Raw genomic sequence first — 25,840 nt, forward strand, 5'->3', positions numbered from 1 at the left:
TATGGACAGAAATACTGGCTGGCTATGCAATCACCCTTTGTACTTTCCAAAAACTACATTGCTCTAACAAAGTTACATGCTGGTGATTATGAATCAACCATTACTGGCTGTGACACCTTCCACTGAACGTAATGATATGCAGCCCCTCTGTTAAAGCAAAACTAAACTGTCCAGGAAGATGATTTTAACATGTACTTCAAGAAAATGCTAATATGAACCAGCATGGAAATATTGACCAGCAATTCCAGTCCTCTGTGGCCGCAGATGACCCTATCATAGATATATTACAGACCCTGTAATAGCTATATAAGGTGAGATTTACATTATCCATTTCTGTTTTGCTAAACTTTGCATCCAGCCTCACTCTCTCTAGAAAAAAGTATCCCCACAGGAAAACCCAACTTACCTTAAAATACGTCCCAAGCCCCTCTCCCCGCTGCAGAGAGTTCAGTTATTTCACTGACACAAGAGGGCTGAAATCTAGACAGCTCAAGCAAGGAGAGATATATGTAATACAACAGAGGGAGAAAGATGCCCAGAACATCCACCAAAAAGGACAAGACTCCTCAAGCAGCCTCTAACAGCTGTAATGATCCCAACAAGCAACTTGGGCATGAAAATCCCAAGCCAAACTCATTAAGGTCTTCTGCATTTTGAAAGATTTAAATATCATACCACCTACTAATAAGGCAAACTAAAAAATGTCCAAAACAGAAACAATTGTCTCAAAGGGCTAACGTCAGACACAATACGTGAAATGCAAAGTATTGCACTGAGCTGCAAATCATCCAGTCAGTGTCTCTGCACCAAAAACCTGATAACCTTTATTTAGACAAGATAAATATGTAACAGCAGTTTACAGATATTATCACAATAGCCATTTTGTAGTAATAAATACTTTGAAGGATTTGAAGGAAAAAAGTAATAAACTACTCAGGCAGACTCTTACCACTGGCTCAATGAGTAGAGAAAGTCGCATAAAGAGAGTTGCCATACCAATGGCAGAAATGAAGTACTTCAGTCACGTTAATTATTAAGCAAAAGGGACAGAAGGCATGAGAATATGTATTTAAGAATCAGCAGTATTCAGCAGATCCATGAAGATAAAAATAATATAAACAGACAAAAAAAATGACCTGGGATTCAAATAAAATGGAACAGAGGAGAAATACACATTCACAGCAAAGTTTTACCTTGCAGAAAGCAAGAAGTAGTAAAGACTACAATAGAAAAGGATAAAAAATGACCAACATGAGAACAGAGCTGAATTTGGTCTGATAAAGTCAAAGACTAAACTCAAGACTAAGTCCAAGACCTAAATATGGGTGGCAGGGAGAAAAAAAAGGAGAGAAAGGGGTTACATACAAGAAACTGCACTGGATCCAGATGAAACAGTGAAACAGGACCACATAGGCTAAGCAGAGTTACAACTAGAGATGCAAAATTGCACATTAGGGGTTGGAGATAGAAGTAAGAATTAGTTTAGGAGTTAATGCAAAAGAAGTATCTGAAAAAACAGGAGTGTATAGTATAATGGTAACAAATTAGGAGAGGAAGGGTATTGCTGGTACAAAAGATGAAGATTAAGAGAAGGTTCAGAGAAGGATAAAAGACAACTGAGGAAAGATATGACAGCGGTTCCCAGACTGACAAGTGGAAAAGAGAATGGCAGATCATTCACTTTCTTTTCCACTACAAGGGAGCATCAAGAGAAGGCATTAGGAGTCAGGCTCACAACAGACTAAAGGAGATGGTTCTTAATGTGATGGATAGTTCAGCTGTAAAATTCATTTTCAAATTACAATAAAAGTATACGTAGGTTCAAAGGAAAGCAGGGAGGTTTCATGGATCAGGTCTCTGTTGAAGGGTACTAAATCCACAGAAACACAATCAGTTAAGAAAGTTCCTGAGCAGAAAATGGTTTGGGTGAGGGTAGAAAAATAATATAGAAAAGTTATTGTCTCATGGCAGACAAAAATCCCTGCCGAAATGCCATCTGTGTTGCTTTGGTTTCTTAGTAACTCTAGACCAAAGATTTTTTTTACCCTTAGGTCTTCAGATCTGTTCACAGTCCGCACAGGTAACTACTGTCACAAACACTTTAAGCCACCATAAACTACACTTCCAGAAGAAGCAGCACCTTGCCTGCCTTCCACTCCTCATTCCCAGCCTTTGCCTGGTGTTTACTTACATTGCCATAAGCCTTCACAGAACAGTCAAGCAGACCTCATCTGGGTTAAAAACACATAGCATAAAATAAAGATTACTTCTAACCAAGGTAACTTCCCTGACGCAGCTCTCCATGCAGCTACATAGTCCTGACCCAAGGAAATGACTAACATGCAGGAAAGACTGCCTAGAAAAGCAAGGGATGCACTGGGATTATTTAGCCTGGAGAAGAAAAGGCTCAGGGAGAATCTTATCACTGTGAATAAATAGCTGGTGGGATGGAGGTAGGCAGACTGAACAAGGCTCTTCTCAGCGGTGTCCAGTGACAGGACCAGAGGCAATGGGCACAGACTGAAATATAGAAAATTCCCTTTAACTATAAAAAAAGTTTTTTTCCTTAAACAGTGAGGCCTGAAGAACACAGGTTACATAGATAATTGAACAGCAGATACGACATGACATTTCTACGGGGTGGTGTGGTGTGTCACATCCCTGGTAGAAGAGCATTTAAGGTCTGAAGATTTAGGATCCACAAACTGAATATGGCTAAGCATTCCTGGCAGAACATGACAAAGATCTCAAAGACTCCCACTTTCATCCATGGACAGCAGCATACCTTAAAGGAAAAAGGAAAGAATTTTTCAAAATATAATTGTTTTTCATATATAATACTTGGCTATCTACACTCGGCCTATAAAAACATTAAGCACAGTGATAAAAGTTGCTGCTGCTATTCTCTTGCTTTGTCCATGGGCACACAAGAAGTTTGATACCTCCAAGTTTCACCCCAACAACAGAGCACTTCAAGACTAGCTCTTCCTCTGGCTATTTGGATACCTGGAGCCAGGAAACCAGTGACACAGCAGGGACTCCCCTCCAGCCCGTCATGCAGTGGAAGGCGTGCAGGGTCAGGGAAAGACCAAAGGGTATCTGTATGCACAGGATACAAGGCAAGCATTAGCAAATACGCACAAGAAATTGGTGAACTAAACAGAATGAGAAATAGTCTCAGGATAATGAAAAAAAAATCCATTAACCTTCTCTTTCTTCATCTTATTTAGATGACGACAAAGCTGTTATCACTGTGCAGCATGCTCTGAACAAGGAACCACTCAGTTGTTGAACAAATGTACTGAGTATTCACACTACAAAAAAAATGTATTTTCCACATTCACATTTCAACAGACTAAACAATTGGAGGATGGTCTTCAACACACTAAAGCAACCCACAGGGCAAAGGGTGAAAAAAGGGGTCTTTGCAGGAACAAGACAAAGTGCCACAAAAGGGGAGAAAGAAAGAGCTCTTGAAAATATTAAGACTTTAACTGAAGACATAATTTTTCTGTCCACTGCACTGGTGTCCAGTTTGACTGCCACAGACGTGAAGCCAAAGTGGGACATTTCTTTCCTTGAAGGATGCTTTTTAACAATAACACTTTTCTGCAGCACAGAGTTTGCCTTTGCTCTATCCTAAATAAGAGAGTCTAGCTGTGTCAAAGCACAGGCCTTTTTGCAACCAAAAATAAGGTCCCACCACCACTGAAACCAGACGGGCCTAAACAGTAGCACTATGTTTGGTTTGCACCGCCTTAGGTTGGAAGCCCAAACATCTTACAGGCTTGCTACTGAGAGAATAGACATATTAGCCTTCAATAGCTACAAAAAAGGTGTTTGGGAGGTAGAGAGAAGCAGAGGTAATGATGAGAGGGGGGAAAAAATTGCACCCAGCAGTGTCAGGGTGGGGGGTAAGGAAAACCTTGCTAAAATAACATTAGTATCTAAAGTGGAAAATTTGAATTTAAAAAGGGAGCCAGGACCCCGTTCAAGGTGATCTTTTTAAAGCCAAAAAGCAAGCAGGAAGGGAGGTGGTTCCCTTACTGACATGCTTTTGTTTTCTAGTGCATGAGTGTTACCAAACTGCAAGCTGAAAAGTCTGTGTGGTCTCTGTCCCACATAAATATGCAGTGAATCTTTCCACAAGTATTTTAAGACCTCACAGGCTAAATGCATCCCTAGTGCAAGATCAGTGATCTAAATGAACTCAACGTAGCGATGAGATCGGCCCCAGGCTTCCACGAAGTAAATACAATAGTACAACACTATAATGATGACATGTGCTGGAGACAGTAGATAGTTTTTAAGAGTGTACAGCTGTATGAAGCAGAGTAGGTCAAGTCTCATTTTCTGCGCTGTGGGAAACTGAAGCATTTTGAAGTTTTCCTTAAAGCTGAAGCATAACAACAACCACCACCTTGCCACACCTCCATCTCTGATCTCTCCCAACTGGATCTGATCATTAAACAAGGCTGCAGGGCTCCAGGTCCTCTGAACAGCTGCCAGCTGCAGTACAAACACATTCTCATGAGGAACATTTTGATTCTGTTTAAAACAGCAGGTTTTTTTGACAGAACACCATTCCACTAGTAAATTTTGATGCAGCTCTGTTACTTAATGCGCCTCCCCTCCTCCCACACGTACATGCACCAGAGCTACTTCGAGAAAGTAATTATGCTGCATGTTTGTAGTCCATTGGATTTGCTCCTGCCAGGTCGCCTGTCTTCTCTGGGAGTGAGAGAATCTAAGGAAAGGTGTCATCAAAACAAGGGTGAGTCAATGTCTGCACATAAATGACATGTATTCCCACAAAATATATGCAAGGAAAAAATATATGGAATTTTTTTTTTAAAGAGGCTTGGTAGCCTCAGGGTGGCTCACATGGCAACAAATTCACCTCTACTCAAGCAACCAGCTATTTGAAAACGAACATCAGAATTATAGCACCAATCTCCATCAACAACTGAAAAAGTGCATGCAATTTGTGAGGGTCTCTAGTGTTCAGCAAATAATCCACCAGTGCTGCAGAGATCTCAGTAATACTTGTCTCTCCAGCTCTTCCCCGTGACTCAGCATTCAGCAGGGCTGCCAAGGGCTGGTCCAACCTCATGAACCACACCTGAAGCTGGACTGCGAAAGTAAGCCCGGCAGGAGAGTACAGCAGGGATGCAAAGTGCACACAGCAAGAGGAGGAACATCGCAATCGGTTAGTGGTCTCTGAAGAAAGCCTGCTCAACGCCAGCCCTCTCTGGCCTAAAATGGGATGTGGGTTTTTTCCTCCAAAGCAATTACATCAAAATGGTTCTTTAGACAGAAGACCTGCTACCTCCAGCAGATGCAGAATTTGCGTGCTGACCTAAGCACAAAAAGTTTTTTACCCCCTGCTTCCTTTAAAAACTGGAAAAAGCCTAGAAGGTCTGAGAGGGAGCTAACTTTTTTTGGATTTGTTTGGCATGAACTGTGATGTTAACGATGTTCCTCTGACAAGAAATCCTCAACTTACATGAAGTCCAGCTGAGACCTCTTTGGCTGCAAAGTCTCCCTCCCACCCTACCTATCAGAGACAGTGAACACAGAATCAAGGGAAGTGGTTATGGAAAGACAATGGCTTTGGCTGAGAGATGCACCTGGAAAGCATTTTTTTCAGTAATCTCTCATCTGTATCTTCTCACTCAAACTCAGAGGTGAGCCCAGCAACTTTCTGAGCTCTGATCCTAGGTCCTCTGAGGCTTGAAGAACTGGTTACCACATATAATCTGTTGCTTATCAAAGCTCTGACTGAATTATATTGGTATCTTATTACATAGGAATTTGTCTTAGAAAGCTTCCATATTCACCATTAGCTACCAGTATTCAACTTAGAAAACTACTGCATAAACCAAGCCAAACAAACATGCAGATTCCCATTGGATACATCACTGAGGCAGTAGTTCAGAAGACTGTAAAACTGAACATAGATATTTTGGGCCAGATCAAAAGAATGGGACTTACACAGAATTTAGGCATTAAAGTTGAAAATGGTAGTCACAGCTACTGAGCCCTGTTTTCACCATAACAGGATTTAGGGACCTAGTGTTCTGCTCCTGTGCATCCCAGAAACACCAGTCTTGACATCCCATTTGCTACTCTGCATATAAAACACATGAACCAGTCCTTGGCAAAGGAACCCAGAAACTCCCCCTCTAGCCATTAAATCAGAGTTATGCTCCCTCTTGCTCTCTGGCTCAATGAATCTTCAAATCTTCCATGTAGAACATGGCGACTTTGGCCACATGGGTGTAAATCACATCCCATACTCACGTAATACTTACAGGAGCTCCCTGTCTGTTAGGGCACATTCCTGGAAAGTCACAGATCTAGGTCTGATCTAAATCATGTGCAAGGGAAATAATAACACTCCTTCCTGGACAGGGCAGCTCCTCCCTGAGCAACAGGCCCTGCCCAACACACAGGTTTTGGAGTATCTGCTTCCAAGGGTCTGCCTCCCTTCAGGAGCTGTTAACCAGCTTTGCACCTAACCCAGGGCACAAGCACACCAAGGGGGCAGAGATGCAGCAAGCTACTTTTGCCTGCAAATAAAAAAATAAAACCTAGAAATAAAAGCCCTGGGGATCACAGAGCTGCCTACTGCTGCCTGCACATAAGCCAGTTGCAAGCAGCCAACTCAAGCTAATCTGTAATGCCTCTCTTTTTGGTGCAGTGCTGCACAAAACATGGCTACAGTGTCCTGGATATAAGCTAGTAAGCTCACAGTATGCCATATAGACTTAGCAGCTTAGGTCTTCATTTAAGGCCCTCATCACTTTTCATTTCAGCATATGGGTGTCCCCTCTCATGGTCCCACAGGGATTATTTGGATTACCGATACTGCTTTTATATCCTTTTGGTCCAGATAGCTAAAAGAGATGCACTGGGTTTTCCAGCGAGTTATCAGAAGGCCATCAATTAGATTGATCTCCTGTCCATCTCCCAGAGCTATTACAAGGAAGTCACAAGTCAGCCAAACATATTATTCAGGATGAACCTTCCCGAACTACTAGACGATACAGTGTTAAATTAGTAGACTCCTCCTCAAACATCCTATTCCATGTCTTCCCCTTGCTGAGCTAGCCTGACAGCCCATCTCATGCAAACTCTGAGCCTGCTACCACCACTTATGTACCAGCTTTCCTAAGGTGTGTTGTCTTTCTGAAGTCAGCAGGACTCCCCAAGCAAGTAACATCATCCATGCACACAGAGAGCTGGCAGAATTAGGTTTGGGAAAAATAGGTCAAAACAGGCATATATTTAACTCGGAGTCCAAACCTCAGAATCATATTTTAACAACAAATAATTCATACACACATGTACAAAATCCACATTTGATAAACATTAGAAAGTCATTCTGATATGAACTGGGCAATCAAGATATTTTACAGATGCAGAAACTGCCAGAAACTTTTCTATTCCAACTCCAAGTAGAGGTTTAAACATATAAACTCTCCCTCACAACCCTATATCCATCTTTTTTCTGTAATCAAGCAACTTCTTCCTGTATGATCTTTTGGGAAATTGTTTCTTACTCATTTCCAACTAGAGCCTTGTGTTTTTTTAGAGATAGCAAGGGTGGAGGGTTGAGATACCCCTTCAGGGAGCCTAGCCTGGGCCACTACCCCTATTCCAAGCTTCAAAAAGCCACCTTTGCAGGCAGGTCCAGGCAGACACACAAAGAAAGGAGAAAGGGTACAAGGGCAGTCTGCTCCTTCCTAGGAGTTCTGCAGCAGCTTCCCTGGGGCTCATGATGGTCTTAAGCTGGACAAGACAATATGGCTGACACCTAGAAGTTACTATGTGGCTCCAACAAGCACATCAAGGAGCAGATCCTTAGATCAGATTTCTAGAAGGCCCTGTCTGCTTCCACCCTCCTCTAGGGTCCACCTCTAAACAAACCTCAGCAGCTCAGTTGGCAAGTTCAACCCACACCTTTGCTACAATTTTGCTGAATTTCCTGCAGCATGATTGCTTGGTTTTTTGCTCCCAAAGAGGACGCTTTGAGAGTGACAGTTTGAGGAGCATGAAAGAGTAATACGAAGTTAAATTTCAAGAGTGGGTAATGGTTCTACACCAGCATGCACTTTCTTGACCAACATAAGAAATTCTGCCCTATTCATACTCTTTATTGGGAGCTTTGCTCACATTAAAAAAATGGATAATTTCCTTTTCACACACAAAGCAAAATCCTTAAGGAACATCAAGAAGTAGAAACCAAGGCAGTGGCAAATCAGGTAGCCCAACTCTTATAAGCCACCATAGTGATGAGTCTTGGAAAGTTCTACCACAGGATGAGGTGATTCTATGTTGGAATCCTTTTCTAGTCTGAGAGGAAGAGAAAATACAGTTCAGCTCATTAGCCCTTAATACCTAGTCTGGGTAGCAATTCTTATGTTTATTTCTGCTGTAGCCTGCTGCTAGACCAATGAGAAAGAAATGTTAGCGCTTCATGCTAGCACAGCAAACAGCCAGCTTCCTTATGATACTTGGCTCTCAAAAAAATTTAAAAAAAAAAATCACAAAAGGCCAGACAGCATTGCCCTTCATCAAGCAAAGTTCCCAATACCTCTAGGAGGAGCATTGTTCATTTTTAGACCAAAGGGTTTGACTCAATAATACTTTATCTCAGCATCAGGTCTCTACTATGACTCAGGGTACATATGTAGTATTTCTGAATCATGGTATTTGACCTCACTGACTACACTGAGAGCCGGAGCAATCAAATTAAGCAAAAGTTCATGAAAAGACTTCTCTCCTAATCTCTATGTAGCTTCCACAGGCCTGTAACCAAGGCAGTAGACAACTTAATGGCTAATGGGCCTTTCATGAATCTTGAACAGCATCATCTGTGTTCTGACTCCAAGACTAAATTCATCCATTTCATCCACTTTCCCCCCTTTTCACATTAAGAATGTAGCAACTAAACCTTACTATTTAAATCAAGGTTCTGCTTCAGATAGTAAATCTGCTGTCATCTTTGTCTTCTTCAGGCAACCACATACAGTTGCACACAAAAAACGCATTTTTTTCCCTATTAAAATCCTAAGGCCTCTCCCATAGTTTTCTTTGGGGTTTTGTTTGGTTGGTTTTTTCACACATCATTAAAGACACTTGTCAAATAACCCAACACTTGATGAATGTTCTACATTAGAATGCAAATTCTAAGTTCAAATTTTCCTGAGGCTGCATTAAGATGTAGGCCCAAGACAATATCTCCTACTTTAACAACACTATCAGCCTTGATAGGGCCTAGATTTCAAAGCAGAGCACCTCGCTGCCCAAGGATCAGCTTAGGACATCAGATGATCCCATCCATCCCACTAGTTCGTCAAGCACTTGTAAGCACACCCACAGATACCCAGGCAGGTAGCCCCCACACACATTTGTTGTGTCCAGCTGGAAGGAGGAATACAGGTCAGATGGTTCAGGAAGAACCTTACAGCAGGCATCCAGCTCACAATCAAAGCTGGATTACGCCCAACTTCATTACTTCTTACCTAGCTTAGCAAAGTCTGTACAACATACAATGTACATTCTGCCAAAGAGACAGACTTTGGCAGGACAGTGTGTTTCAGGGAAGAAGAGAAGTCACAGCAACACTTAAGATCCAGAGAACAGCTCCTTGACCAATATCCTTGCATACAACCAGGGCTCAGGCATTTCACCGGCACACAGAAAAGATCAACTTGTTTGACCATCTCATCAAGTATTCCCCCTCTCTTGCTATCTTCTCCCCATTGGGAAAGCAGACAATTTCCTGGTCCACCTTGTCTGCTTACACATGTTTGGGAGGAGTACCCATCAGTCTTCCCCTCTGCAAAAAGCATACAGTGGGTAGCACAACATCAGATCTTCCCAAGCTTGCAGGATACCATCCTAAATTTTACATGGAGACATGTGAAAGCACTTTCTTGGCACCAGAACAGCATGCTCCTTTCTCTAAAACAATAGGCCTGCTGAACCACATATTTCAGGACCCAAGAAACCTGATTTGGTAATTGAAGGTGCACATGGTGCCCATTTTCCTATGGTTTGGAAAAAATAACTATACCACATGACAGATTTCAGTCCTGGTGTTCAAGAGCTCTTTAACCAAACTACTTTAAAAGGTGCTAATACAAACAAATGCCTTTAACATCACAGACTTCCCAGATGACTCCTGCTGGGGAGATGGATGACAAATCACTTTGTCAGTCATCTTTAAATTCCATATTGACTACATTGGAGCAATTACCCATTTATTTTTAGAGCATGTTCCATTTTAAACACAAGTGATTCAGTCCAAGAGACACTCTATACTGCATCACTATTTCATGGGTTAACTACTCTCAAATTTAAATGAATTTTAATTGTGGGACAACACTTGCTTTTTTTTTTCCTTTTTGCCTCTAGATATAGGTTGAATTTTAATCCAGGCTTCAAACCAAACAAGTGTTGGTGTTCTACAAGCATCTGCAGAGAAATATAAAAATATCTGGAAAGTGTGAAAGAGCAAGCCTGTTTTGCTAAATGTATGAAATGAAAACCTCAGCTAAGGTCTCAGTAATAGCCTTCCTGACTGCTGTGCACACGCGCTCTCCCACAGACCTTCTGCTCCGCAGCAAGGGAACGCTGCCCGCACTGCTGCGTCCTCAAAGAACTTTGCACTACAATGGAGAACAGCAATTCCCCAGGGAGCACGGCGCTCATCATTTACTTTGTTATTTCAAATGAAAGCATCAGGGTTTCCCCCTTTTTTCAAGGTCTAAAAGCAACAGCTTGCCATATTGCTCCCCCTCCCAGCCCCCAAGCCATCTCAAGGTTTATCTGCATTGTAGGCAATGTTCTGGACAGGAGGATGTGGGGCTGGGATCAAGCTTAGGCTGCTCCTAACTCATGGAAAAAGAGGGTGAGATGATAAAGTGGAGAGTTAAGGAAGGAGAATCTTGAGGAGCTGAGGCTTCTGTTGCTGCTGTCAGAAGAGGACAAACAGGAGCTGCAACAACTACTGCAGCAGGGGAACCCAGCTTCAGGCTCAGCTGCTGCCCTGCTCAACCCAGCTCCTCCCTCTTTCCAAAGCAAAAACAGGCTGTGGGGCTACAGCCAGCCTCTCGCCCTCAGCAGTCTGCTGCCCATGACAAAAGCTTATTTTGGTTCAAGCCTGTAGCTTGAACCAGTCTTACTGGTCCATATTCTGGTGAACCCACAAACATCTGAGATGAGGACACCATCTTGCCAAGGGACAGTCCCAGCACCTCCTGAGGAGACCTGCCTGAAGAACCTAAACCTCCTACTTCTAGAGCTGACGACAGGATACCCTAGCCATGGTATAGCTGATCAAAAGAGTCCAAGACTGACTCACAAGCCCATTATACAGCTGCCTAGCCACCATTCATTAACTGTAATAAAAATGACCCTGGGCTCCATACATCAAAGAACCTTGCCATTTCTTCTTAATTAATTCTAAGCATCTTGCTGGCCTCAAATCTCAGCTGGAAAACATCAACTGGAGTAGGTGGCATCTCAGCCTGCCCTTTGCTACTGGCTGTACTTTTATTTTTCCTGTGTTGCATGCCCTCTACCCTCCTGAGATTATCAGTAGAAACCAAAATGCTGATGTGTTTTAGAACATATATGCAAGTACATAAGATCTAGCCTGTTTTAGACTTCGTTAGAATTAATGTTCATGATATTCAAGGCCAACAGCACTGTATTTCTAAAGAATTAAACCAAACCCCTGCAGTGTTTGTCACTAGGCCATTGCAGAATCACAACAGCACATGAAATGTTACAAGAGAAATGGGTAAAAAAAGGCGCCTTAAACAGAAGCAAAACTGACTCATCTCCTTATTGCCAAAACCAAGAAAGCTGCTGAGCGTAAACAAACAACAGACATCCTGAAGAAAAGGGGGCGTCGCAATTCCTTTTCATGCTAATAGGCAGATACACAACTGGTATGGGCAGGACCATGCTCCAGCTACTCCTGCAAATCAATCCATGGGAAACAGCCGACGCTACAGCGACATTCCTGGCAGCACCAGTACCACTGGAGGCCGAGGAACATCTGAGGTGCTGGTGACTCCCAGTGTGCTGATGGTTCCTAGCTATATATGCTGGAAAGCTGTGACAGCTGCAGGTATGAGCCACTTGTGGAAGCCACACACATATTTAGATACCCAGTGAAACTGTTTTGGGTAGTATTCAAAGGCATACTTTGGCTTAGACTGGTAAGCATCTCTTCTACAGAAGAGAGAGAGCGCCAGAGCACTTGTATGAGCTCTTCTCCCTATCTATAGGGGCCTACAAAGACTACAATCTATGCATGCTGAAGCCAGACCTTGTGGGTACCCCTAAATTTGGGGGAAACCAAGTAGGTAAAACTTAGAGAGACACTTAGAACAAAAAGAAAGTCATTGTGAAGACAAGTTACATTCTCCAGCAAACTCCATCATCACAAACTAAGATACTTTGGAGTAATTGTTGTTTTTTTTTTAATTACTAAAAGCCCTTCTGTTTGAACTTTGCAACATGCTTAACTGGGCAGGGCGGTGGTGGAATGGAGAGGTTGTCTGGTGGGATTTTTTTTTAGAAAGCATCTTCCAAAGTAGAAGCCACAGAGGCAACCTTAATGCCTACAACCACAAGACAGATTTCCAACAGCTTTAAAAAACAGGTAACCCAACCTCTTTGCTAGAACAGGTCCTGGCCCGACACCAAGCATTCAACGCCATCACTCTCTCAACTCAAATCCCCCCCACTATGTCACAACCACATCTTTTGCAGTATTTAAAAAAGCAACTAATAAGCTAAATTGTGTTCCCACTATTTATTCAAGTAATTGCATTGTTTGTAAGAAGACCATTCAAAAGGAGGCAAGGAAAAAGATTCAGCGCTACCTTGAATGAACGCTACTTAGTGTCAGACATAGTGCATGCAAAACTCCATGAAGCTTCACGGGGATTATCCCACGATCGCAGAGAATGCTAGATCACGTGCCACGTACGTGAAACACAATGCCACAGAAAGATGCACTTTAGTAACAAGACTTAGCCAGTTATTTATTGGAATACAATAAATACCACATCGTTTATTAGAATGCATTTAAAATGCTGAGCATATGGATTTTGAATCAATTCTTTGGGAAGTTCTGAGCACGTGTACAGTTTGCTTTCAAATAAATCACCGCCACATTCAGATATTGATAGTTCCTGATAGAAGTCACTGAGTGCATCACTTCATGCTCTGACCTGCTCTGGTTTTAAATGGGTAAGCTGATGAGAAAGAGCTGATTGATACTAAAAGGGTTAGGAGTCCAAAGCTCAGGTCACATTAAGTCAGCAACAGTATATGTATCACACAAGCAATACAACATGCCATCTACCACTGACTTGCACACCACTCGCTCCTCAGAAGCACTGGCCATCTGACCAACCAGTCTTTGTTCTGAGCTAACTCCCCGCTCACCCTCCTGAAACAAGCAAGTAAATAAACCCAGCATTCCCTCTGTAAGGACAGATACTCCCCCCCCCATACTAAACAGACTGCATCGACAGGATGAGTGTTGTGTGTTGACTAAGCATGCACTGCTTTTTACATCTACTTCTGGTTCTAGCATGAAAATCAACATTGCACCTGTTTTGTCCAAATGGGTGTGCATTTCAGAGACAGACGCAAGAGAAGTAGAGAGAGCAGCCAGGACACATACCGTACTCCACTTCATAAAACACACACGTACTACACAGAGAAATGATAATCCCTTCTTAGTGGAAAATCCAAATTTTCAAAACGAATCCCCAAGCTAAAATGAATTACTGTAATAACTGCAATCCTCATATGAGCACTAATCAAAAAGGCGCAGCTGACCACCTGCTACGCAGCACCACTGGCACAGCAGCACCCTGCCCCTAATTGCTGCTGCCTTCAGACAGGACTAGGTGCCCCACAAAATGAAACAGTAGTGCTGGTAAATACGTGGACAGGAGCACAGCCTGACTGTTGTACAGTCTCACTGCGTGCTTCTGCTGAGTGCAGCATAAAAAAAACACACTACTGCAGCTCCAAACAGCAGGATGCAAAAATCTAAACCCAGGCCAAGTAATTTCTTCTGCAACTACCGAGAAACACACAGGAAACGATGCAAGAGACAACAAAATGAACTGTATGTGCTTGTGTCAGTATGAACCCATTATCTACACCGGCTACGAAATGAGAAAAGCAGCATTTGACAATGCTACAAGCTAGGGCAATGTTCTTAACATACTTGTAAGTTATTTTATTTAATTGCTAACGAAAAAATGCAGTTATATAATAACACAAGGTAATAACCAAAACATGAAGTCACAAGATTAGCTTACAGCAACGGAGCAGGGAAAAAAAGGCAGTTTGTGCTTTAAATTTTGCTGCATTGTCAAGGAGCCAAGAACCAAATCTGGGGGCTTCTTTTACAGAGAAGGGATGTAACGACCAAAAATTCAGCGCGGGACTCTTCATCACCGCCTGCGTGCATCCACATCCCCAAATGATGTCAATCCCTGCCAACACGTCGCTCATCATAATTCTACACTATTTGCTCACTAGTGAGATTGAGCCGACAGGCCAACGGCTAAGCCCGTAGCCCACCACAGCCCATAGGCTCCCCGGAGAGCAATCCCCCCTCCCCAGCCACTCCCCCCTCCCCCCCCGCGGAAGTGCCCACGGACACGAGGGGGGTCCCCATTCCCACACAGACCGGCCGGCTCCGAGGCACAAAGGCGGGCACCCGCGCAGCTGGGCACGGATGACAGCGCACACCCACGACCCGCCACCGCATCTCGCCGGCCGGGCGGGGGGCTGCCGGCCCCGGGCAGGCCCTTTCCCGGCGGCGAGGCCGCTGACAGCCCCCATCCCGCCTCGTACTTCTCCGCCGGGAGGCAACGCCGACCCCCGCCCCGTCCCCACCACCCTCACCCGGGGCCGGGCAGCAGCAACCCCTCGTACCTGGACAATGCCGGCCTGGGCACAGCTCATGCTCCCCCGGCGAGGACAGGTCTCACATCCCACACGTGCGGCTCAGGGCTCGCTGCCTGTCAGCCGACAGGGAGGGAGGACGGGGTGCCGGCGTGTCAGCCCCCGCCGAGCCGCACCATAGTCCAGCACCGGCTGATACGCCCGCAACGCCGCCGCGCTCCCCCCTCCTCCTCCTCCTCCGCCCCGCCAGCCTCCTCCCACCCCGCCGCCTGTCGCTGGGTACCGGCCGCCTGGAGCCACCCACACGCCGCGGCGGGCGCCCGGCAGCGCCGCCCGGCCCGGCCCACCCCTCAGCGCGCCGCCTCCCGCCCGGCCCCCGCCTCCCGCCCGGCACTGCACGGCGGCGTCCCAGGCCACCTGGGGACGGGGCGGTGACCGTCGGCAGCGGTGGGCCCGGCGGCCCGCGCGGAACAGGCCGTTTCCCAGCCGGCTTCCTCGGCCCCTGGGCCGCCGCGCTGCCCTCACCGCACGTCTGCCCGGCAGGCTCGTACCGAGGCGCGACCGCGGCCCATCGGGAGTCGTCCGCCCCCTCCCTGGCTCTCCTCAGCTGCTCTCGCAGGGACCCCACTGTACACAAGCCCGCTCCCCGGTTTCCAGCAGGTGCCCCAGCTCACCCCACAGGGGGAGCTACCCTGCTGCACACAGAAAATTTTTCCTTTTTCCCCCTTCGCTCAGGCCTGCAGCCCTCCCAACAAATCTCCACCTGCACCATAGGCTCTGGGGTGATCATTAATGCCTTTTCTCCCCAACACGCACAGAGACAAGAGCTGGGGAAGCACTGCTACCCTAGGAGCTGTACTTCCTTCCCCTGGGGAGCATGCACCCATCAACAGCCAGATCTCCAGTCATCCATCTCATCTCCTGGACAGCACTTTGAACTGCACCCCTGGACAAAGAAAGCTGCAGTACCACAGCAGGGGAGAGAGAGCAAGTTCCAAAATGCAGTCCAGGATCTAGGCAGAGGCAGGTCTTGCATTTGTCCTATCCTTGGCCAAATCTGCTCACCAAAAATAGACCAGGAGTGCAGCTGGGGCTGCAGCAAGCAGCAGCTTCCACCGGCAACACAGTGTCCCTACACCCACCTCTCAAAAGGGTTGAAGACCAGCTCTTTGTGTCAGCTGGAAGAGGGAAGAGACAGAATAACCCTGCAGAGGTCTGCTAGCTCCCTCATCTCATTTTTCTAGATACAAGGTAGTTTAAATAATAGCTTTTTTTTTTAAACCATCCTGTTGGAGTGGATTTTTTCCCTCTGCTACTAAATACATCAATTTTTCAAGAGTCTTCTAGATCTTAAGTTGTATCCTGAAGCAAAGGCATGTTGATAAACAACACAAATATGCCCAATAACACATCACAATTGAAGCTAGGTTTGTCCCTAAAACCTTCTTTGCATCCTCCACTCATACAAATTTCTTTGGAACTAAAGATTTACTATGCTTAGTATCAGTGCAAGAAATATTTTTCTTCTGATTTTCTAATCAATGCACTCTGAAATATTTTCAGAGATATTATGGCCTCTAATTTCCACTAGATCATTTCATTTCCTTTCTTAAAGAGGTAAAACAGGAGAAATTAGAACTTAGCACCAGCAGAAACCTCAGAAGAAAAATCAAATTGAATTTGGAAAGGAGAATGGCTTGGTGTTTTATTACATTAGTGAGAGAAGGAATACATCTACAATCAGAATTACTGGCATGCAAGACCAGTGAGTGGGCAGTTCCCTGTGCAGAGTGGGAAGAGGGGGAGGCATGCATCACAAAGCCACATCAGTTCTTCCTCAGGAGCAAGACAGACCAAAAGACATACCGTGAAGGCCACACAAGCAAATTAACATGCATCTTGGGACATGTCTGTGTGCAAACATATTCTTCTGCAGGTGTTTGAGAAATTCAGTTGATGGTTGGGCAAGCACCCTATCTCTCTTCACACAGAGAGGCCATCCACTGATCATGGATCACAGCAGATCATGCTAACAAACACCTACAGGAGGCCTCCAGCCAGATATTTGCCTCCTTGTTTTAAAGCTCTGTATATCAATGCTTACACTGAAACTGCTCATGGTAGTCATGTGCTTTTGCTCTTGTGCTTTGAAAGTCTAAATAAGAAGAAATAAAATTGAGATGAGGGAGTCAGAGACATGGGAAAGGTGAAGTAGTGTGCCCAAAGGTCACACTGCAAGTTGAGCAGAGAGCAGAGAACTGACCCAAGTGTCCTCGCTCTTGATTCACTGCCCCCTCTGAGCTTTTCCCCAACTTCTTCTGCTCATGAATTACTGGTGTAATTGTACATCATGTATTGATCTCAGACACACATCTCATCTTCAAAGGTAGATGCATATGTTCATTCTATCAAAGACATTAAATTAGCTAAAACAGGAAAAATTGATAAAAAACCAGTCTAAATCCAGCAACTCAAACTCCAAGCTTGATTCTGAGTTGTGGAGGCAGCTTAGCATTATGGGTGTGCGAGGAGGAGCCAAAACCCCCATCAACACTTTTCAGGACCACAAGACAAAGCACGGAACCTTGCCATGCTCTGTGAACCTGGCGAGAGGAACCCCTTTAAGGAGGACCAGGCATGTGCTTTCCCCTCTTCACTAGCTACCACCCCTGCTTTCCTTTCAGACTGGAAAGCACATCCAGAATCTCCTACAGAAGTTGAAAATTGTCCCTTGCTGGAATTTGAGTAAAACCAGGAGATCAAAGTTAAGATCAAGAGGCAAAAATGCATACCCACCTCCAGTGGATGTACACTCAGTTGTCACATTGATCTTCTGCTCAATATTTGATTCAGAAAGTGAACCAGGCTTTGAAGAGGACATTTAGCCCTCCTGTTCCTCAAAAGGAGGAAATGATACACATTGAAAGTGGTTTCCATTGTAACTGCATTTTACTGAAAGGGAGGAGAGTTGCATAATGCATAAGGTGCTTTAAAATTAGACTAAACTTTAGCAGTTCAGATACTTATCTATATTATAAAGAAACCTCTGGATTTTATATGCCTACCTATTATACACTCCCCAACCTCCCACAGACTAAGCAAAACAGCAAATTTTGCTGTCCCACAGGCCTGTCGACAACTGCTGGTATCTTTTCAGCCATAAGCTAAGGTATACTCGTGCCTCAGGACAGGTCTACAGACAGCGTAATGTGAAGATGATTTAGGCAGCCAGTGACCAACAGGCCCGTGTGTTTTGCGGGGAATTTTGCAGAACTTTGGCAGCCAGAGAGCAGTCCTGCAAAAGCAGGACATGGGAGCAAGAAAAGTGTGGCTTGGGGAGGGTGGAAAAAGCAAGATGAAACAACTGTATCTTTCCTTACCAAATATTTCTGAGAGACATAGGCCTACATTCTTGAGTTGGCACAGGACAGATTCTATTGCATTTCCAAAAATCTGTCATTCTGGTGGCTCATTCATGCCTGATATATATCAGATGAACTTCTACTTAGTATAGCGTAGTATTTTGAACTGTTTGTAGTTATTTTAAAATGCTTTGGTCAAATAAGTAAAAATCTGGGAAATTTTGGTTATTCTTAACAAATGTCAGGTACACCATCTGGAAAAACAGCCAAATATAGCGGTTGTCATGTTACAGCCAATAAAAAACCCACACTGATGTCCTCTTCTGCAAGACTCTACTTGAGCTGATATGGGTGATGATGGAAGGACTGAGTAAGGATCTTACAAGGTTTACTCATATCTTGTATTTGTAGGGGGCCAGGTGCAAACAGACCAAACTTCCCCCAAAAGAGCTTTTCTGAAGGAAGAAATGGTCAGCCTCTAAATCCTTTACTAAGCATGCTCCTGCCTTAAAGCTGTATAAAACCTGTGAGCAACTTCAAGCTGCTTAAGCTTTATATTGCCCTTTTAATCTGTCAAATATAGGAGCATGGCCATTATCCTGCCACCAGCCCTGGGTGGCCATTGTACAAGCAAAGACTGGATGACTGATAAATGGAAACCCACCACCCTGGCAGAAGATGCTGCATTGTGAGGGCCATTTAACAGTTTAGATGTACATTTGGGCATATCCTAAGTTTCTATGCTGATTCATCTCCAGCTGAACTAGATGTCATGTAAGTACTTCTCTTTTCTGCAACATAGTATTCACTAAATTTTATCAATAAGCACAGTTTTTGCCTGATAACAAGACTGCCAGTCAGATGATATAGGACAGCATTTCTAGATGCTAGGCTCCTTTATGCCCAAGTGATATTCTCATACCTGGCTCACAGGGCTTCTCATTTTGGATTATTCACTCTGTTGGGACTCAGAGCTGCGTTACTGACTTTGACACACACAGACTGTTGTTAAAAAGGCAGTTGGCTGATGCTGTCTGATGTCTTTTACTATATTTTGCCTTACACAGATGGGATTGCTCATATCTCAGCTGAATGCTATGCTTTTGCATAGTAGTAGGTACATGTCTAATGTAGGTTCTAGGACTGCAGGCTCTAGCAGAGTGCTTTCTTTAAGCAGCTCTTGGGCAAAAGCTGCGTTTTTCTTAGACACTATATCCTTCCTTACTGGCAGCCCAGATCTGAACATTTGGGGAGGACACAACAGACACTCCTAGAAGAGCTGACCGAGGATTATAATTGAGGGAATTACATGGGACAGGCCCAAAAGTGATTTCTGCCCTGGGAGGACTGCAGCCCCTAAATCTACCAACCCCCTCCCCCTTGCAGGAACAGGAAGCATGCTATGCAACAGCCCAAATTCCATCCCTGTTTCATCCTGGTTGCATAGAGCAGTATCTTTACACAAGTGCTGAATTACTGGAGCATTTACCCAACTTGATCAAAAGAATTCCAGCCCTTCAGCTGCAATCATTTGCATGGCCTGATTTTTGCAGTTTCACCTAATTGTTTTACATGTAGATATACAGCGGTTTGACATTTGTCCCTGTTAAGTTTGTTTTGCTCTACCTTGATCATCTTTCTGGAGCAAATACTAACCAGCTTCAAAATAGAAAGAGGTTAAACATTAGCATCCCTGGCAGAAGAGATACACATCAATTATGAAACATTATTCCACATGGGCAAACATACTGCATATTTTTCTTGCATAAAGCCTATGATAATCCTACTAAGAGAACAGCTACTTTTACAACTAAGGCTCCACTTCAAGAAAAAAAATTCATAAAGCATGTTCAATGGCGCAAAGATTGAGCCTATATCCAACAAGTTGTTCTGTCAACAATGAAATGATTTAGATAAGTGTCCCTGTTAGCTCCTTTGAGATATCCATCAAATGATGAGTTCACATCACAGCTTTTTCTCCCACACCAGGAAAGCGAGAGTGGGAATACACATTATCAAGGTCTCTTCTCCACCTGGCTGTCACAAAACTTATAAGGCCTTGGTATATTTGACACTTACCATCTAATATGCATGAGAGGTCTCATTTTAAAGAGTACATAGAATCATAGAATGGTTTGAGTTGGAAGGGACCTCAAAGATCATCTAGTTCCAACCCCCTGCCATGGGCAGGGACACCCTCCACTAGACCACGTTGCCCAAAGCCTCATCCAACCTGGTCCTGAACACTTCCAGGGATGGGGCATCCACAACCTCTCTGGGCAACCTGTTCCAGTGCCTCACCACCCTCACAGTAAAGAATTCCTTTCTAAGATCTAATCTAAATCGACCCTCCTTCAGCTTGAACCCATGACCCCTTGTCCTGTCACTACACTCCCTCGTAAACAGTCCCTCACCAGCTTTCCTGTAGGCCCCTTTCAGGTACTGGTAAGCCACAATTAGATCTCCCCAGAGCCTTCTTTTCTCCAGGCTGAACAATCCCCACTCTCTCAGCCTGTCCTCACCAGGAGGAGTGCTCCAGCCCTCTGATCAGCTTTGTGGCCCTCCTCTGGACTCGCTCCAACAGCTCCATGTCTCTCCTGTACTGGGGCCCCCAGAGCTGGACACAGTACTCCAGGTGGGGTCTCACAAGAGCCGAGTAGAGGGGCAGGATCACCTCCCTCGACCTGCTGGTCACACCTCTCTTGATGCAGCCCAGGACACGGTTGGCTTTCTGGGCTGCAAGCACACACTGCCGGCTCATGTTGAGCTTCTCATCGATCAATACCCCCAAGTCCTCCTCCTCGGGGCTGCTTTCAATCCATTCCTCGCCCAGCCTGTAGTTGTGCTTGGGATTGCACTGACCCACGTGCAGGACCTTGCACTTGGCCTTGTTGAACTTCATGCGGTTTGCACAGGCCCACCTCTCCAGCCTGTCAAGGTCCCTCTGGATGGCATCCCTTCCCTCCAGCGTGTCGACCACACCACACAGCTTGGTGTCGTCAGCAAAGTTGCTGAGGGTGCACTCGATCCCACTGTCCATGTCACCGACAAAGATGCTAAACAGTGCCGGTCCCAATGATTGCATAGAATTATAGAATGGTTTGGGTTGAAAGGGACCTCAAAGATCATCTAGTTCCACCCTCCCTGCCATGGGCAGGGACAGCCTCCGCTAGACTATGTTGCCCAAAGCCCCATCCATATAGTCAGACACTCGAAGTTATTATACAAATCTTATTTTCTTAGGAATCCACCCTAAAAGAGGGAGATAACTGTCTCATTGACTATGAAAAAGTCAGGGCAGTACAGTGTAAGTATAACAATGAAGCCAGGAGAGAACAGGAGACCCCTGGAAAGTCTCAGCACCAGACTGATTTGGCTTAATTAACATATATTTAGTTTTAATCTCAACTGGAGACCTCCTCTGAAGGGGCAAAGTGAGAAAATCTCTAGTTACAGGAACAGGTTTTGAAGGTACTCCCCCCCCCCCCAACAGGAATAATTCTGATAAGACTCACCAAGTTCACCTTTTGCACAGGCAGCACTGCTGTGTTACTGACCAGACAGCTATTCATGTGCTTAGACACACGTATTAACATTGTGCTAGAACAGAGCCAGAGAGGTTTTTCTTCTCTTGATGAGGATGGGTATTCAAAAGGGACAAATGAATTCCTACTGAAAGGGGATGTTTCTGTTTTTGTTTTGCACTTGATTCCTGATCTGGTGGTCTCACCCATTCCTGCCAAGGCTTTCACCTGATCCTTTGGTAACCACTGTTTTGTTGGGTTAGTTTTCTACTAGCTGAACTGGAGTCAGGCAACACCTCCCACTGGTACATTGGAGAGAGAGGGGAAATCACGTGGACAGTGGAGGCGGGGGGAGAAGATATTTCCCTTTTATGGGGCAATTAAGCCTGTTGGATCAGTTCAGACTTCTCATGAGATCTCTCCCAGACTGAACTGGAAGAAGATCAAGCCCAAGACAAGCAGGGGTATTCCTCTTAACTTGTGAAAGCATACTAAGCCAAAATCACTGCGTACTCAGTAGGGTGGTGAAGATGAGATTGTTGCTGCCTGTGTCCACACCTTGGAAATTTTTTTGAAAATGCCAAATGCTCAGTTGTTTTGGCCTCCCTTTCAAGGATTTCCAGACAAATCATTAGTAATACACATTTTTCTCAACACTGGCCCACCACTGAGCAGCAGGCCTGTTTTAACTAGGTTGGAGGGAATAGTGGAGCCCATCGTCCACGCTCATTTGGCTGATAAACAGTTCAATAGTAAGAGGGCTGAATTAACAGATGAAGGCAGATGGGTTTATGGAATAGGGAGGGAGTGGGAGAGAGGTTATGCTGAGAGAGCAGAAGGATTGGAAAAAGATCAACCGAAAAAGGGCCAGCATGTTAGGCCATATGTCTCTTCTAAACATTTTTTCTGCTCTTGTTTGATTGTCAGTGCTTCATAACTATCTGCTGTTTTGTTCTGAGATTTTCAGGGTTTGTTTTTGCAGTCAGTGCTTCCCAAAAGTCCAAACGAGCAGTACCACACACATGTCATTTTGTGTGGCGTGAATACCTTTGCTATTTTTACAAATATGTATAATCATGGTAATATGAATACAGCTATAGTAAGCTCAGATCCACAGCCACCCTCAGTAGTTCTGCAATGTCATATCCACCTCCCCATGCAAATATTGTGGAGATAAGTCTGGCATGGGTTCAGTTGCCACTGTCTTCCCTCATCTGTCAATCTATCCTACTAATAAAAGGAAAAAGAAGTGGATGTGCACTTAAATAGCATATCCCTTCCAACTGAAGCCAGAAGAACCTATTATGAAATATCTTAATCACTCAGGACAGATGTCCTGAGTTTATATGCAGCCCTCTGCAACATTTCTGACAGCCTTTGATTGATATCAACCATGCCAGTTTTAAACTTCAGTGGCCAATAATGAAACACCAGCTCGAATCCCCAACCCCAAAGCTGGCAAAATTAAAGTTGTCTGATGCTTAAAGGCCTAATTTTTCCACACCTACAAACATATCAATTTTCTTAATAAATTGTTACTTTACCAAATGGGAGAAAGACAACAGGAAAACAAAAGCAGTAAGATACAATACCTCTCCCAAAGCTGCATTATAATTCTTTACAGCCTTCCTCCCTAGCACCCTGGTGTAGCCACCTGGCTGTTTTCCCCATCTTCTGCACTATCACTCTTTTCAGTTTGCAGTCACCAGGTCCCAGGGCTTTGTCACCTGAACAGCAGGGTAACAAGGCTTTATTCAAGCTGTTGCTGGCCCTACAGCCTTAGCTGTTCCTCCTGGCCACAAGTGCTACCTGCTCTCCTAGTTGAGCCCTGCCTGCTCCTCCAGCTCTGCTCTTGCACATCTTGCTATTGCTCTGCCAGGTCTTCTAGCTAATTATGAAAGCTTTGCTTGTAGTTGCTGCTCTTTTTTCTATCAGCATTTCAGCTCATCTTCCTACTAAGGTCTATGCAGACATAGCAATTGCTTTTAGTCCTCAGCCCCCAGACTGACACCTGAAATCATGTAAGCAAACTTTAAATTATGCCACACATCACTGTGTGTTGCTGGACACTGAGAAACTAGTACTCTATATACATAATTTGCCTACTTCTACCTTTGAAATACAAGAGACATGATTGACAGCTCTCAGCTAGGAAGATTGAAGGTCAGGTTTACAAGAGTTAAATATACCAATTTGCAGGAGCTCTTTGGCATCTACTAGGTTTACAGAGCACCTTTTCCTGCTTTTAAGTGCTCACATAACTTCTGATCACTGGTTACAACCAACACATATACAGGGAGTTCTTGCCACAGAGAAGTCCCTCAAGTGTTCAAGTGTAGCTCCCTTTTCTTGTAAGTTGCATGAATTACACCAGGGATGTTCATTAGCCCCAGCAAACATTTCACCAGTTTTAAACTTAAAGTTCAGCCTGAGAAAGAATCATAAGCAATGCTTTCATGCTCAGTGAGAAGTACAACTAATTCCTTTGCTTTCAACAGTTTGTCTTAAGACACTACCATTAGACATTAGCTGTTTTAGCAAAGTTATATCTGTACATAAAACAAATATGTTATGTACCACTGAAAGATGCATTGACATGAGAAAAACCATCAGGTCTACTGGACATACACAAATGCAGTACAAATACTGTCTTCTCATGAAAACATGCAAAGTAGGAGCAAAATTTAGGCCTTGGCAGTTCTGTGCATCTTGAGTTACACCTGGGATTTCCTTCTGTATCTATACTGGGCACCTTTAATTCCATCTGTTCTCTGAAGCATGGCACTGAGAAAGTCCACATCCATGCCTCCAGTTCACATCTAAGGTAGACTTTAAGAGAAGCCACTCCTTGCCCAGCAGCTCTACATCCAGCCCAGCATCCTGGAGTCAGCAAGGCTGCACATCTGGCTCACGCAGTACTAGCAAGACTGTTCTCTATGGGGAACTCAGCAAATGAGCTGTTAATAATGCACCAGCCTTGCAATTCAGCTGTATTGTCTCTGCAAAGCTAGCAGGAGTAAAAAGCAATAAAAACTGTTTTGACATTGTTAGCAGATGTGACTGACTACACACCATTCTGTTGAGTAAGTAGGAGTCGCACGTGTTACATCCTAGAGCTGAACCACACACAATTTGAAACAGAAGCAGCACAGACAGAATTATGGACAAGTCATATACAGCAGCAGCTGAAGTCCCCTGTGACCCATGTGTACAGCACAAGCATCTAGGATCGATTTCTGAGCCCTATAAATCAGTACAAGTGGTGTACCAGTGTCTCTACAAACTACCAAGACACCTGTGAAGATTCACTGGACATTACAAAGTAGTAGCCTTTTGTGCTATGCAGTTGTAAAGGGTCTGTTCCCAAGTTCTGTCCCCAGATTTCCTCTTCATTTTTGTCACAAGGGGAAGGAATGGTCTATGCTGCAGTCCCCTCTCCCCCACCATAGTTCACTGTTGTGCAAGTGAGAAGGAAATTGCATTGCCGTGATTGTTTCTGTAAGACTAATGATAAAGAGCTCTTGCATTTTCCTGCCAACATAAGAGTTTCACAGAAGGGACAGAAGTAAGTGCCAGGAGCAGGGTCTGAATCAAAGAAAAGTGGCATCTGGTGGGAAAAAGAGACTTGATCCAGAAGTGATATTAGAGGACAACTGACACATGAGCACAAAGAATGTTATAAGAGTCACTGAACACCCAGAGCCTGAGTGCATTCATTAAAGTGTTCTTCTGCCTTTGATATCTTCCAGTCTTAAAAGCATTTTAACCTGCAGTTGAAATAAGCATTATCCCTGTAGGGCCAAATTCAGATATATCACACTGATTTATATCCAGAATAATTCATTACCAAGAGCAGAATCTGTCCCTAATTATTATGAAAAAGCATCAGTATCATAGTTCAGCATTGTCTTGAGGTACACACAAAGGAATAGACTAATTCCTACACAGGCACCCATTTTAGTGTTCTTGTACTTCCCAGCCAAGTAGTAAACTATT

At 44.3% G+C, this 25,840-nt stretch overlaps 1 protein-coding gene across 6 annotated transcripts in view; it reads right to left on the minus strand.

Moving 5' to 3' along the window:
* The window catches only part of HECW1 (HECT, C2 and WW domain containing E3 ubiquitin protein ligase 1), a 280,062-nt gene extending 264,873 nt beyond the window's left edge, over positions 1–15,189 (minus strand). For 5 of the 6 annotated variants that reach the window (XR_008575979.1, XM_054817599.1, XM_054817594.1 and 2 more), the window contains exon 1: positions 14,989–15,189. Coding sequence is in view for 3 of the 6 variants with exons in the window: in XM_054817599.1 (XP_054673574.1) it covers positions 14,989–15,018 (30 nt within the window). In the remaining 3 variants the exon portion in view is untranslated. The remainder of the gene's footprint in view (positions 1–14,988) is intronic. The other variant, XM_054817596.1, reaches the window with a different exon arrangement.
* Between the last annotated feature and the right edge of the window lie 10,651 nt (positions 15,190–25,840).

The sequence above is a fragment of the Grus americana genome, chromosome 2, assembly GCF_028858705.1.
Source record: "Grus americana isolate bGruAme1 chromosome 2, bGruAme1.mat, whole genome shotgun sequence".
Lineage (NCBI taxonomy): Eukaryota > Metazoa > Chordata > Aves > Gruiformes > Gruidae > Grus > Grus americana.